General features: G+C 38.5%; 1 protein-coding gene across 12 annotated transcripts in view; it reads right to left on the bottom strand.

Moving 5' to 3' along the window:
• The window catches only part of LOC114284510 (uncharacterized), a 58,832-nt gene that overhangs the window by 34,582 nt on the left and 7,660 nt on the right, over positions 1 to 16,590 (bottom strand). For 3 of the 12 annotated variants that reach the window (XM_082882535.1, XM_082882537.1, XM_082882536.1), the window contains 4 exons: positions 14,727 to 14,799; positions 7,628 to 7,750; positions 6,925 to 7,033; positions 24 to 103 (listed from right to left, as the gene is read on the bottom strand). In XM_082882535.1, coding sequence (XP_082738661.1) covers positions 24 to 103; positions 6,925 to 7,033; positions 7,628 to 7,750; positions 14,727 to 14,799 — 385 coding nt within the window. Of the gene's footprint in view, positions 1 to 23; positions 104 to 6,924; positions 7,034 to 7,627; positions 7,751 to 8,565; positions 8,949 to 14,726; positions 14,800 to 15,328; positions 15,481 to 16,393; positions 16,540 to 16,590 lie in introns of those variants that run through there. The other 9 variants (XM_082882529.1, XM_082882531.1, XM_082882532.1 and 6 more) reach the window with 6 other exon arrangements.

Here is a 16,590-nt window from a genome sequence, read left to right as displayed (position 1 = left end):
AAAGCATTTGGAGGGGTCAATACCTTGGGTATGGAAGCAGTGTTACGCAGCTCCTCAGTTTTACTCAACTTCATACCAGAAAAAAGCTCATAAATAAGACAGCCTAACATAAAAAAGAAAAATTAGATTGCAATAAAAATCCACATAAATCACTTCCCAAAAATAAAAAAGAATCTATACAAATTATACCTAAAGATAAAGAAACAAAAAGTGGTGAAATGCCCACGAAATCAATAAAGCCATAAACAACCCAACATAAAATACTAGGTTGATTGTTCTCCCATGTAAAAGTTTCATTTTTATTAGAGGCCTTTTTTTGCAAAATGGAAGATAATCCCAACTGCAAAGAAGCAACACATTACACATTAATCAAAATCTTAAAAAACGTGTGGGTACAAGAAAGGCCCACTTGCCCATGTCGCATGCCATGTCACTACCACGTCACCATCTCCAAGTGCTTGGGTCATCATATATCATCCTTGCGATGTGAGTAATGTGACACGATGACCAATTAAATGCTACAATGTGTCTTGCCACCCTTCTGTCCACAATTGAGCCATGCCAGACAAGGCTAATGACCGCGAATCACGGTGCTTACCTTGAGCATAGGTGCTTAAAGTGCCAATCTCCAAGAGGCACACCAAATACGCTCGTCCATGTATACTTGGTCTCACCCTCAAAAAGGTTTAGCAATTCTCCACTTGAGCACATCTTCACTTTTCTCAGGCTTTTACTCAATTGTTTTGAGGAACACTCCACTTGAGCGGGGCTCTCCAATGCCTCATAGCACTTTACCTCCAAAGGCACCATAATACTCCCACAACAGCTTAGATTGACAGTAGGGCCTAGGGACCCCTTAGAGTTGGTGCCACAGTAATGGACCGCTCAAGCGCTATCTTGTGGCCCACACACAGGACCTTTGGGGATCATTTGGCTTAGTGGCTAGAGTTAAGGGTTTGCAAAGGTACTTGTTCCATCGTCCCTTGAGGGACCTATAGGCTATACCTTAGAGAGAAGTTCACAATAATACAACTCCAAACCAAGACGACATGACCATGGCATACTTTGTACCCCTCCAGTGTGGTGAACTAGCCTCAATGGGCAGGCCCCCATAAATAATGGCCCATTGTCTTTCATCTCCAGGCAAGTCAGCATCATCTTCTGGGGACTCTCTCTCACTCTCTGTGGTGCAGCGCGAGCTCAGTGCTTAGCATACTTCCTCTACTAGCCTATATACCCTAACCATCCACAAAAAGCAATAGTTAAGCATAATGCATATAAAAACTACAAGCATTCCGATAAATTTTGAAAATACACTTAGAAAATATGAAGAAGAAGAACTCCGAAAATATGAGGAAGAAGGAATATATTTCTGTTATATTCAAAACTTCTTATCTTACAAGACCAAATGACACTCCTTATATAGGAGATATTACAAACATCATCATAACCCATTATATGCCACTTACATATTATATATTACCACTATCTACCACTATCATATTATATACATGCCACTATCTACCACCAACACCACTATCATATTCTATACATGCCACTATCTACCACCAACACCACTATCATATTCTATACATGCCACTATCTACAACCAACACCACTATCATATTCTATACATACCACTATCTACCACCAACACCACTATCATATTCTATACATGTCACTATCTACCACCAACACCACTATCATATTATATGCATGAACACAATTTCCAGCACTCCCCCTCAAGCTGGTTTGAAGATATCTTCCATAGCCAGCTTGCTAGTCAGCTTATCAAATTGCTTCTTGTGTAGTCCCTTCGTTAGCATATCAGCTAATTGTTCACCTGTTGGAAGGTAGGTCATACAGATTATGCCAGCATTGATTTTCTCCTTGATGAAATGTTTATCCACTTCTATATGTTTTGTGCGATCATGTAGAACTGGATTATGAGCTATAGATATAGCTGCTTTGTTGTCACAATAGACCTTCATAGGTGTCGGGTGAGAAAGCTTTAATTCTTCAAGAATTCTTTTAATCCACATTACTTCACAGATTCCATGGGCAACAGCTCTGAACTCTGCTTCTGCACTACTTCTAGCTACCACATTCTGTTTTTTACTCCGCCATGTAACTAGGTTCCCACCTACAAAGGAGCAGTATCCGGATGTTGATCTCCTGTCTGTAACACTTCCTGCCCAGTCTGCATCTGTGTATACTTCAACTTGAAGATGTCCATGTTTCTTGAATAGTAAGCCTCTCCCTGGAGTTCCTTTCAAATATCTTAAGATCTTATAAACGGCCTCAAAGTGCTCTGCCCCTGGTGAGTGCATGAACTGACTTACCATGCTGACTGCAAAGGCAATATCAGGCCGCGTATGAGACAAGTAAATCAATTTCCCTACCAGTCGCTGATATTGTTCTCTCTCTTTGACTTCTTCAGCCTTAGCAGCTTGTAACTTCAAGTTAGGCTCGATCGGAGTCTCCGCCATCTTACAACCAAGCATACCTGTTTCTCCAAGGAGATCAAGAACATATTTTCTCTGATTAACGAATATACCTTCCTTGGATCTTGCAAATTCCATTCCGAGGAAATACTTGAGGGCTCCCAGATCCTTAATGTGAAATTCTTTTGCGAGTTTCTCTTTGAGGGCTGCTAACTCTGCTTCATCATTACCAGTTAAAATGATGTCATCAACATAAACAATCAAAATTGCAATTTTACTGTTTTTTGAATGTTTATAAAATATTGTGTGATCTGCTTGACTCTGCGAGAAGCCACAACTGATAACTGCCTTCCCAAAGCATTCAAACCACGCTCTTGGTGATTGTTTGAGCCCGTATAATGACTTGTTCAATCTGCATACTCTGTCACTTCCAAGTCTCTGCTCAAATCCCGGCGGTAGGCTCATGAACACCTCCTCTTCAAGATCACCATTGAGAAATGCATTTTTAATGTCAAGTTGATGTAGAGGCCAATCTGAATTTACTGCAAGAGATAACAGTACTCTGATGGAATTTATTTTAGCAACAGGAGCAAACGTCTCCTGATAGTCGATCCCATAAGTTTGAGTGAAGCCTTTAGCTACCAATCTCGCCTTGTATCTCTCAACGCTTCCATCTGCGTTACATTTTATCGTAAACACCCATTTACACCCAACTGTTTTCTTGTCTTTGGGTAGATCAACTATCTCCCAAGTACCACTTCTCCTTAAAGCATTCATCTCCTCCATGACTGCTAATTTCCAATTCGGATCATCCAATGCTTCCTGTATATTCCTTGGAACAAACAAGTGTGAAATCCTAGATGTGAAAGCTCTATGGTTTTTAGACAGTCTTTGATAGGAGAGGTAATTTGCAATAGGATGTTTAATGCAATTTCGGACACCTTTCCTAATTGCTATAGGTACATCAAGGTCGGAAATAGAAGGAATAGGATTACCTAAAATTTCGATGCCAGAACTCGGGTGGACATTCGGGTCATTAGGATGGACATTCGGGTCATTATTCCTCAGATGAAATCGCTTCCTAGTATAAACCTGAAGCTCAGGATTTAGATCATTTTGTAGTACTTCTCCCCCTAAACAAGAATCTTCTTGACTAGGCACCATAGAACTTGGTTCTCCTAAGTGATCATTATCAGACAGATGTGGTTTTTGTGTAGGATAAATGACATTGGGGAGCGGGATAGAAATATCCCAAAAACGGTCTTCTACTCCACTTGTCTCCCCCTGAAGAGAAGTGTTGGGGAAATAGGATTTTGTTTCCACAAATGACACATCCATACTCACATGAAATTTCTTGTTTTGAGGATCGAAGCACTTATACCCCTTTTTGTTTGAGGAATAACCCAAAAAAACACATTTTATAGCACGGGGGTCAAGTTTTGAACGAAATTGACTGGGAACATGAACATAGGCAGTACATCCAAAAACTTTGGCGGGTAAATCAGAAAACAACCTCGTGTCAGGAAAAAAAGTTTTGAGACAATCAAAAGGTGTTTTGTATGTTAACACCTTTGTAGGCATCCTGTTTATCAAATAAGAGGCTGTTAAAATTGCTTCACCCCATAAATATTTAGGAACATGCATGTAAAACATTATAGCACGTGCTACTTCAAGTAGATGCTTATTTTTTCGTTCTGCAATGCCATTTTGTTGAGGGGTATCCCGACATGTAGATTGATGAAAAATCCCATTTTTTTCCAAAAACTCACCCAACTGCTCATTGAAATATTCTGTTCCATTATCAGAATGTAAAATACCAATTTTGGTTTGAAATTGGTTTTCAATCATATTGTAAAAATTTGTGAATAAATTTTTCACGTCAGATTTTTTATTCATCAAATAAATCCAACATAAGCGGGTATGGTCATCAATAAATGTAACAAACCATCTTTTACCAGAAAGAGTAGTGATTTTAGAAGGGCCCCAAACATCACTATGAATCAAATAAAAAGGTTTTGAAGCCTGGTAAGGTTTTGGCAAATAAGTAGAGCGATGAAATTTTGCAAAAATGCAACTTTCACAATGAAAAGAAGAACAATCAATCCCTTTAAATAATTCTGGAAATAAATGTTTCAGATAAAGAAAACTAGGATGTCCTAGCCTATAGTGCCATAGCATTATTTTTTCTCGAACAGAGATTGAACTGGTACTATTAAAGCTCTGAGCTTTTTTATTACTAACAGGTACTTCATCAAAGTAGTAAAGACCTTCAAGCATCCTAGCACGCCCAATCATCATCCCCGAGTTCTGGTCCTGAAATTCACAATGGGATTCAAAAAATGTAACACGACAATTAGAATCCTTAGATAGTTTACTGACAGACAAAAGGTTACAGGCTAAGTTGGGGACGTGAAGAACAGCATTGAGATTAATTTTCTCAGTTAGTTTAATAAATCATTTTCCTGCAATAGGTGAAAAACTACCATCGGCTATTCTGATTTTGTCATGACCAGAACAAGGGAAATAGGTACTAAATAAATGGGAAAAACTAGTCATGTGATCGGAGGCACCGGAATCTATGATCCACGGAGAGAAGTTTAGGCAAGAGAAGGCTTTAGGATTTCTACCTGTTTGTGCCAACAAAACACTAGGAGTACCGGTTGAGGAGTTGGATTTTATCAGCTTTAAGAGTTGATCAATCTGCTCTTTGTTGAAGGGACCTGAATCGGCTTCATTAGCGGTAGGAAAGCCACGATTCTTCTCTCCTTGTTTGCTGCTTTTCCAGTTGACAGGTTTGCCATGAATCTTCCAACACGTTTCGCGTGTATGGCGAGGCTTGTTGCAAAAATCACACCAGACCCGTGGCTTATCATCAAACCTGCGCTGGTAATTTGCAGCCTTGTTGGCCGCAGCATCGCTAATTAAAGCAGAAATTTCAATTGATTCACCATTACCTTTTTTCTTAAGCATGACGCTCCTTCGGCTCTCTTCCCTTCTGACTTCGGCAAATACTTCGCCAATGGATGGGAGAGGAGGTCTGCCAATAATTCTTCCTCGCACTTCATCGAACTCAATGTTGAGGCCGGCAAGAAACTTGTAAATACGGCTGTCTTCCACAGTTTTCTTGTGGTGGTTGCAGTCGTCAACCGATTTCCATTCGTATGTGTTGAAGATGTCAAGATCCTGCCACAACCTTTTCAACGAATTGAAATATTTGGTGACGGAATCATCTCCTTGACGAATCTCTCCCAACTTCAAAGTTAATTCGAAAACTTGAGATTGATTTCCTAGGTCAGAATACATCTGACTAACATTATCCCACAATTCTTGTGCAGTAGTATAGCACATGTAATTAGAGCTTATATCCTCCTCCATGGAATTGACCAACCATGTCATAACCATGGAGTTTTCAGCGTCCCAATTGTCGAACAGCGGATCATTAACAGCAGGAGCCTTCTTGTCACCAGTGATGTAACCGATCTTTCCTTGCCCACGGATATACATCCGGACAGATTGTGACCAGCGGAGAAAATTATCACCATTTAGGCGGATGGTGGTGATTTGGACAGAGTGAGAGTTGGACGTTTTCACCGGAATGGCAGCGGCAGGGGTTGAAGTGGTTCCGGACGTGACTTCCGACATGGCTATGACGGTTTTAGGGCTGCTGTGTTTTTTGTTGCTCTGATACCAACTTAGAAAATATGAAGAAGAAGAACTCCGAAAATATGAGGAAGAAGGAATATATTTCTGTTATATTCAAAACTTCTTATCTTACAAGACCAAATGACACTCCTTATATAGGAGATATTACAAACATCATCATAATCCATTATATGCCACTTACATATTATATATTACCACTATCTACCACTATCATATTATATACATGCCACTATCTACCACCAACGCCACTATCATATTCTATACATGCCACTACCTACAACCAACACCACTATCATATTCTATACATACCACTATCTACCACCAACACCACTATCATATTCTATACATGCCACTATCTACCACCAACACCACTATCATATTATATGCATGAACACAATTTCCAGCAAATACGAATGTTCTTTTAGTCATTAAAACTTTCCATTTAATTTTTTCCACACCAGAAATGAATCCAGTATGTCACCACAAGCCTCCAAAATAATCTTCAATGCACACCAGTATTAAACAGAAGTACTTTCTTAGCAAAGTTCAAGAAAAGTACGGAATCTGTATAGAAATTTATCAAATAGCGATTCCATGGAAGTACAAACAAAGTAAAATGCTCGGATCAAATGTCTCATTAATACATGGGCATTCAAGACAGTGTATCCTAATAGCTAGAACAAAAAAACAAAAAAAAAGTACTGCGTCTAGCACTCATGCAACGTGAAGAGATCATTTACCAATCCATTTTATTGCCAACTTGATGAAGATTAATTCAGTAGAATTGGTACCATTGAAAGGGCAATGGCACACTTACCCAAACCCCAAGAATCAATGGCCCAAGGTGGAGATTTTCTGATTGTTGCCCAATCAGATTTCAAAAACTCCATTGATTTGTATTCCGAAGCAACAAGCCATTCATATTGCTGTATGAAAAAAAATCGGTATGTGAGCAGCCAAACCTCTATGTGGCTAACAAATGGAAGGTGGTCGGTCATCCAGATAAGAATTCCATCATGAACCATGAAAAGCCCGAGAAACTTGGCAAAAGAAAATCCTAATCAATCTGTTAGGACTACAAACAAACTACTAAGGAATAATTTTAGTATACATGTTCTGAGAAATATACAGAAAAAATTATTACAGAAAAGTCGGTGAAACATTTATCATCAGTAAAAATCAAGAACAGGCATAGCATAAGCAGTCTGCATAGCTTTTTAATTCAGCACAAATACAAAATGAGAAAGATTTAGTTAAAGATAAATTGTGGGCATGTTTCAACTGGGAGGATTATAATTTAATCAATGGTGTGAAAAAATCAAGTGCCAAACTATATTTTCTTTAATGCTCTATCAATTCATATATATATATATATATATATTTTGATTAATTCATGATTTTTTTTATCAATTATAACTGTTGCTTGGGCACAGAATTCATTAAAATAAAGATACATGTGCCAACATCAAGTTAAAAGGCAATGGCAAGCAACTGAAGCACATCCACAAAAGATACAGTACCAGCATTGATCCCATAGAAGCTTCATTATTTCCATCAAACTCAGACAGAACGTCAAAAGCATGCAGCTTCCAGTCCAAAGTTCGAGTAACAACAACACTAGCCAAGCAAACATTACCATGGACCTGTAGACCCAAAATGAATCATGAATCACAACATTGAGAGAGAGAGAGAAATTTTTTCCTTTTTTATTTTGTGGGAGTGGGGAAGAGGGTAAGAAAAAAGTAAATTAGGATTCATTGGAAAAAATAAATCAAAAAATAGAACAGAAGAAGAAAGTAAAGCAGAACCAAAAAAATATATATACACAAACAGAAGCAGTGCCCGTTTCCCCTATGGATGCGTAATATTGAAATAATACATCTGGAACAGATCCAAATAGAAACTTCGCAACATGAACAAAAGCATAATTTGGTGCATGTTCCCAATGCTTTACCAATTCATAATCTGGTCACAATTCCAAACAGCAGTTTTCCCTCAACAATCATCAACATTCAGAACAGCTAGCATTGAATTTCAGAGAAACATTTCACACACATGTTTTTAATGGAAACATAAGACAAGTTTCCTCCTCTTTTCAACAAATGAATGAATCATTAGTACCCCCAACAACAACAAAAGACCATAGAATCACCATTGGAATAAGATCACTTTTTACTAATTTTTAACGCCAGCATATGTCCAGAAAACAAAAATAAAATGCATTGCATACTCTTTTTATATATAATAAGGCATTTTCCGCAAGTAGACCAGGACTAAAATAATACTAAAATGTTGTTAACAAGGCCTTATTTTACCCAAGGGATGGCCCAACTGAAATTATCTATATATTGTTAAAGTAAATAAAAATTATATTATAGAAAATGCCAGGAGGACCACCACTGTACAAAATAGAACAAGGAAGGAAACGATTATCTGAGACACAAAGCACAAGGACAACCTTCAACAGGCTCCAATACATCTCACCACTCTCCAATGCCCCAACCTTACGACTCCATTTCACTTCTTTTTTTTTTTCTTCGTACTCTTGCTCCTGCCATCGTTGCCAGATTTTCAACGAAACCAAGCCTCCATTTTGCTTCAAATTTTTTTAATTGCTTCACGAAAGCATCTTTCTCAAAATTTTGTCAAGGGAAACCTGACATATTTGCTCAGACTTTTGACCCTCTCCATAACCCACTCCAACACTTCTTCCTCCATTCCCTTTATAAGAACAATGGTAGGTTTTTCCACCATCATCACCACCAAATCTAATACAGTAGACCTACAAGAACTTTCCACACGATCAGTGGCTTCCTCTCTGACCAACAAACTCTTCTGTGGTAGGACCGTTGCTTGGGCTTAAGTCCATAACTTGAACAGAAATACCCTCATCTCTAATCAAGACCTACAATGTACTAGACCCATAAAACTACTTGGGCCTACACCTAAAAAAGAATCAATTGACTTTGTAGCATATGTCACCGCTCCTATATTTCTTCTTTGGCTTGGGCACTATTGACAAGAGGAACAAAAGAATGAGCTCCCACTATTTTCTTAGCCTCTTATCTTTTTTGCCCAAAATGCTTTTCTACAGCCCACCACACTTTCTCCATCCACTCATTTCTTTGTCTTTGGACTTGGACTAATTGGGCATCCACATTAGCTATCTCTTTACTCCCCGAGACCCCAATTGATCTCTTACACTTCTTACCCCAATTGATCTCTTCCCTTTCATAATTATTTTCGAAAAGGCCCAATCCATAACCCGTCTTAAGCATCATACCCAAACAAGAGCCTCCCACACAACTTCGTTCCAAAGGCTTTTTTCCACGTGTTGCCCTTTGATGTGAGCTCCCACCCCTATAACTAATCGTATGCCACTTACCAAGACTATTCGAAAGCTCATTAGAGAAAGCTTTCTTAGCATCATGCGTGTGCAGTTAGCCCACTCCCCAAAGTCACCACTTGACCCCCAGTAACACAACTTCATGTGTGAACACCACACAAAGCTTTAGCTTGATTTCTTCACTGGTGTCGGCATAAGGATCACGTACCAGATGTCTGTCACCAGTGCCCGCCACACCCATTCCCGAGATTAACTTGCACCCATTGCCTACGCCACTTTGTTGCAAGACCACCAAGCGACCTCCGGCTATAGTCCACAGCAACTTCAATAGTCTTCCAACTCTTTTGAAACTTACACTCCTCCAGCTTCTCCAACCAGATAACTTCGCCAACCTTTGTCCATTCCTAAATTGTCCCCAAAAAATAATTCGGTCGACCCACACCTTGACCACCTTAACCTCCTAACAAAGTGTAAAATAAATTGATGTATATTATTGATTGATATGTATTGATTGATATGTATTTACAATGTTTACAATTCCTATATATAGAAGAGAGGGTGGTAGTAGGTGTAGGTGGTAGTGGAGGTGGTAGGTGGGTGGTAGTTTACATTTGTTTTTTTTTTTTTTTTTTTTTTTTTTTTTTTGGAAAGATATATAATAATAATAATAATAATAATAATAATAATAATAATAATAATAATAATAATACAAAGAATGGGTCAAAGTGGGAGGATGGGAAGAAATATTATTTTAGAGGATGGTGGAAATATATTGGTGGAAAGATATTATAATAAAAATATATATACATATTAAAAGAAAAGAAAAGTGGGAAAGAACGTGGGTGTTGTGTGTGTGTGTGTGAACCTTGTCCCTCGGCTGCTGCAGTGTGGTGATATGTTGTTATTTTATTTTATGAGGGAGGCCTTGAGTGGAGAGAGACAGAGGTGCTTCAGATGAAAGCAAAAACATCCCAAAAAGAAAAGCAAAAGCACACCAAACACGCCTCCACTGTCTGAAAAAAAAAGCTCCTCTCTCTCTCTCTCAAAAGCAGACCAAACTCTCTAAACTTATGGAAGAAGATGGAGAAGACTTGACGCCATTTTGGCTTAGTTTGGAGGCAGCGGAGGAAGGGGGAGACGAAGACACGGTGGAGCGGCAACCGTGGCGGCCCCAGATGCGGCCGGACCACCAAGACCTGGAGTTGGAATCTTCACCCGACCATTAATGGTATAACCATCACCAGTCCAGGGCGTGATCGCGAGTGCCGAAGAGAGGATAGAGAGAAAGCAGAGAAGTGAAAATTTGAGAAAGATCGGTTTCGAACTCTTCGTCACTGCCATTGGAAGCGCAGAGAGAGAGAGAGAGAGAGGGTCACTTTCCTCAGGCCTGATGGATATTTTTCATTCCATAATGTCCCAGCCGGTACTCATCTTATTGAAGTGTCTGCGATTGGTTATTTCTTTTCTCTAGTTCGTGTTGATGTTAGTGCCAGAACCCCGGGTAAGGTTCAGGCAACACTCACAGAGATCAGGAGGAGTCTGAATGAGTTGGTTTTGGAGCCTTTGAAAGAGGAGCAGTATTATGAGATGAGGGAACCTTTCTCCATAATGTCTGTTGTGAAAAGCCCAATGGGTTTGATGATGGGTTTCATGGTGATCGTGGTGTTCCTAATGCCCAAGCTAGTAGAAAACATGGATCCTGAAGAGATGAGGCGAGCACAAGAAGAGATGAGGAACCAGGGGGGCAGCTTGCAGCCGCCGTGTGCGATGATGGGTTGTCCGGCGCCGGGTTGGAATCCGGGCCAGACTGGGTGGGTGCACTTGTTGGAGAGTGTTATGGTTGTTGCTGAAACAACGACTGAAATGTAGGTAACGAAGAGAGTGAACGAGATGATGAAGATGAAGAGACGTCTCAGGAGTGATTCCATGGCTGAAGATGAAAGAAGCAGAGAAGGATAGAAGTGTTGTTAAAGAATCTGCCATTGAAGAAGAAATTAGGGAAATTTGGGTTTGTCCGGCGGGCGGCCAAGGCGAGATTGCCGCCCGCCGGGGAAGCGAAAATATTAGGTTCTAAACCTGCTCTGATACCATGTAAAATAAATTGATGTATATTATTGATTGATATGTATTGATTGATATGTATTTACAATGTTTACAATTCCTATATATAGAAGAGAGGGTGGTAGTAGGTGTAGGTGGTAGTGGAGGTGGTAGGTGGAGTGGGTGGTAGTGGAGGTGGTAGGTGGAGTGGGTGGTAGTGGAGGTGGTAGGTGGGTGGTAGTTTACATTTTACAATTTACATTTTACATTAACACAAAGCATCCAACTCTCTTAATCACGCCACCAAACACAAACTCATAAATTCTATCACACGTCACTTAAAGAGTGAACCATCTCCTCATCACAAATTCCTTATTTGTTGCTATGTTAACTAGAACATGGATTGTATTGGTACGTGGAACGAGATCGAGAACATGGTACACCCTATTGGAGCATGTGTGAAGGCAGAGTCTCACATCAAATAAAGAGTAAAAGAGATAAGTCTTAATATATATCAGATGGGCTCTTCACTTATAGGTTTAAGCTTTTAAGTAGGTACGAGTTTCAAATCATGTATGTTGGGCTTTGATGTGGTGTCTGTGGACTATAGAGTTTCTCTCCAATGGATTGGACCGGTATTGCTGTGCGCTTGTGGACTCCCCGATTCCGTAACAACTAGTATCAGAGTCGATGGCAGATGATCTATGGGCAGACTCTCCTGGAGCATTGATGTTGGTGGGCTTGGGCTGCGCAAAAACTCTTGATGGAGCAAGAAAAATCCATGATAACTCTTGATGGAGCAAAGAAAATTCCTGATGCACATGGCAAGGTTAGACCGCGACAAGGTGGCTCATAATGAAGTGTGTGCAGGTGGCCCACGCTAGACTCAATGTTGGAGATTTAGATCAAGATTAAAGAGGAGTGTGCAATGATTTACAATGAACTTGTTGATGATAGAACAAGACTCGAGTGGGAGCATAGAGAGGCCCAATGTTTGGTTTACACATGAGGGGCGATTGTTGGAGCATGTATGAAGGTAGAGTCCTACATTGGATAAAGAATAAAAGAGAAGAGTCTTAATATACATCAGATGGACTCTCCACTTATAGGCTTAAGGTTTTAAGTGGGTATGAGTTCCAAATAATATATGTTGGGTCTTGATATGGCGTTTGTGGACTCCAGAGTTTCTCCCTATTGCTGTGTGCTTGTGGGCTCTCTAATTCCCTAACACACCCCATTCTCTAAAATGTGGTACGATTAGGGTAGGACTTGTTTAAATTACACTATTAGAATTTAAAGTATTTTTAGAGCAGTTTTCTATTAACAATTAGACATCAAATAAAATTACTTTTCTTTTTCAAATTAATCATGTCACAACACATTTTTATAAGCATTATGACTTTTTTTTTATGTTTTGTCATACCAAAACTTCATTCTCTTTAGATTTTTGTTTATTATATTTGATTTATTTTTCCTTCTAAGGTAACTTTCAAGGTTTATATTGGAAAATATTTTAGAGGTCACTTTGGATCGAAAAATTCACAGTTTTGGAATGAGAGTATACCACATTTCAGAACGTGCATTCCAAAACATAATCGCTATGATATTAGTGTTTTCTGGTAACATTGGTCTGTTGTGCTTATCAACTATTAGCGACTTCTGAGGCCATGTTGGGACCACTGATGCATGTAGAAAACGTATTCAGCTAAGACACCCTTCTCCAGCCACCACCTGGGTTAAACTCTAGTAGCATCACACATGAACTCTGAGGTGCAAACCTTCTCCCTTCTTTGTAATAGCAAGTTTTCTACTCCAAGAACCTCCAACAGCCCCCCCTCCCTTCAAAGCTCCTACACTCTAGCAACATGCTTCCAGACACCACCTAGTTTAAACTCCACTAGCACCATCACCACTTCTACCCACTGATCTCCATATACGAACTCCAAGATACAAAAATTATTCATCCTTTGTAAATGGCAAGTTTTCATATCCAAGAACCTTCCCACCCCGCTTTTTTTTGAAAGCTTCTACACTCCAGCAACCTTCTTACCCCTCTCAAACTCTCCAAAACCCTCTACCCTGATGCCCCTTCAATGCCTCTTACATCTTCTTGTCTAGCCAACCAACTTCATACCACTGTATGTAGAGTGAGAGATCTTTGAACACATCTCCCTAGCAGCAGCACCACCACCACTCAACTCCCATCTTCACCTTCTCTGGCAAGATCAAATGTCTTCAGCCCAAGTTGAATAACCCCACTCATCTTTCCTTCTCATAACTCAGCCAAGGGGAACAATACTTTCAGCATTTTTCTCCTAAAATTAGGAATAGAGGGCCCAAGCATCATGTGATATATATATACACATATGTACATTTTTTTGGTAATGTTGAAAACACACATTATAATTTTTTCTACCTTCCAAAAAAAGATCCTTGATGGGCCTTGAACCCTAATCCTTTAACTTGGGGAAGTCTTTTCAATATCACAGGCTTTTGGTCCAAAACTCCCAATGATAATTGAGGATAATAAAATTACAAGCCAAAAAAAAGAAGGAAAGGACAGTACTTAGTAGTAGTCCCTGTCAATTGAGGGTGCTGAAAGGGGTAGACTGGGTACAACAACTACGGCATTATTTGCACAGAGTGGCAGCCCTGAATCTCAAACCTACATTATCACACTTGAGTCTTGACAGCCTGAACTCTATAACCATTGCAGAAGAAATGAGCACTACTGAAATTTCAAGCCTTAATACAATTTTTAGTACTACACCTGTTTTTAAAATTCAAATATGAGATAGCAATTGATGACTAATCTAAAATTATAAAATATCAAGAAAACAAAAAATAGTTCAAGAAAAACAGTTCTAAATTTTTTAAAAAATAAATAAATAAAATAGCCCCAACACTGGGGATTGGTCAGTCGGTCCCCAACCATAAAATCACTAACCTAAACCAGCACTAGGCCAATATCAACCAGTATATTACAAGAAGATTGAAAAGTACACCTCACAGTGCCTAAAGCTCAAATGCACAAATTGATAATTGGTCTTAGTTTTTTCCTCAAACTAGAGTGCATTGCGCAGATGTACATCAACTAATTAAATTATGAATCTGTGAACAACCAAATTTGTTTCTAACTGAAGCATTTGAAACTTTTATTCAATTGTGAAACCTGATTTAAAAATTTACTCAATACATAACAAAAATTGTGAACTAAAATTGAAAATACTTACAAGTTTACAATCGTTATTTAAGAAGCTCACAGCTTTAGTTATCTGGTTCAATCCCCATGCATAATACTCATCCCTGCCACCAAAGAATGAGATATGTTCAAAAGGCAAAAAATCTATGACTAATCTCCAAGAAAGGTAAATAAACTTCAACAAACAAAAGAACAATTTAATCTGAAAACAAAATGCACACACTATTGAAGAGAATGTACACAAGTGCTGACTTGTTCAATTATTCTAAATCTACAGAACTGTATACATAAAATTTCTGAGGAAAGTGCCCAAAAGAAAATTATACTGTGTAAATGGGATAGAATTAGTTACATTACAAAACCACATGAAATACTAAGTGCTGACTTGTTCAATTATTCTAAATCTACAGAACTGTATACATAAAATATCTGAGGAAAGCACCCAAAAGAAAATTATACTGTGTAAATGGGATCGAAATAGTTACATTATAAAACCACATGAAATAAAACAATTAGTAAACACTATATAAAGGCTTTAATCAAGCGCATCGCTGATTTTGAAAAAAATAAAAATAAATAAAGAAATAAGAAAATAAAAAAAAATAATAAATCTCGTAGAATAGATTTATATACCTTTGTGTACCTTCTAATCCTAATTCCCTGATCTTTTCTGATAGTGGCATGACAGGCTCAGTGACAATATAGATAGTAACCTTTGCAGTAGAACCATCAAAAGTTTCAGCCTCCATACTGTGAGGGAATGATAAAATATTTGGATGCCTAACCTGAAAGGAGCAAGCAGAGTTTTATGCTGGTAGATGTGGAATCATGACAACTTCAATAGATAATTGACAAACCAATATATAGAGAGGCGTATCACATGTTAAATCACGATAAAAGTTGGGTACATCTAAATCTCAATATTGCTATTAAATCACCTCACCATTATTGAGGAGTATCACATGTTAAAAACAGTTTCCTCCACAACCATTAGACACATAGTTAATGTAAATTAGTTGACCAAACCAAACTAAATTAAGGCTTGTGTTTCAATTGAGTGAGGTTGCATGAGCCTTTTTTCAGTCATTCCGCTCTCAAAAGCTATATGCTCAGTTCAATTAAATAAATTCATTTTCTACAGGTATTTGTAGAACTTCTAATCCTAGCACGTACAGGTCATTCCACTCTTCCTTACCATCACATCTACAAGTCTTCATTGTACATGACCAAAATGTCATAGCATGTTCTCTCTCAACTTATTTCAATTGGTGATACTCCAACCATTTCACCAGTATATTCATTTTGAAATATGTCGTTCTTAGTCTTATCACACATCTAAGCATCCTCACCTCAATTACACTCATTTTATGACATGTTTTAGTTGCCCAACATTCAGACCAGTACAGTATCGTTGGCCTAATAGTTGTTTTATAAAATTTTGCATTCACTTTTGTTGGTATTCACCGATCACATAATATGTTAGACGTACACCTCTACTTGAGCCAACTTACTTTGATTATATGGATCATGATATAGAACTTCTAATCCTAATGGCAAAACTGATTATAGAACTTTAACCTCAATACTGATGAACTTTCAAGGGGCAACTCAAATGTTTGGTTATGCAACAGAAGCTTAAACACAAACATGGATTCTCAAGCACCATAAACGGACATATGAGCACAGTTAGGAGCAAACCCCATCACAAAATGAATTTAAATCGGATCCAATTAGCATTTTCATCCTCACCATCATTATTAGATGCTAGAATCTGATGTTTCTCTTGTGCACTTCCTGAAATATGCCACCATCTGGCATAAGATGTTGAAATTGGAGATACAGATCTACAAAACAAAGAAATCTTTCACCAAAGATAAGGTAGGAAATATTGGCCA

Source organism: Camellia sinensis, chromosome 8 (assembly GCF_055761805.1).
Source record: "Camellia sinensis isolate YWXY chromosome 8, ASM5576180v1, whole genome shotgun sequence".
Taxonomy (NCBI): Eukaryota; Viridiplantae; Streptophyta; class Magnoliopsida; order Ericales; family Theaceae; genus Camellia; species Camellia sinensis.
The sequence above is the reverse complement of the archived record's forward strand: the minus strand, read 5'-3'. Positions and strand labels throughout refer to the sequence as shown.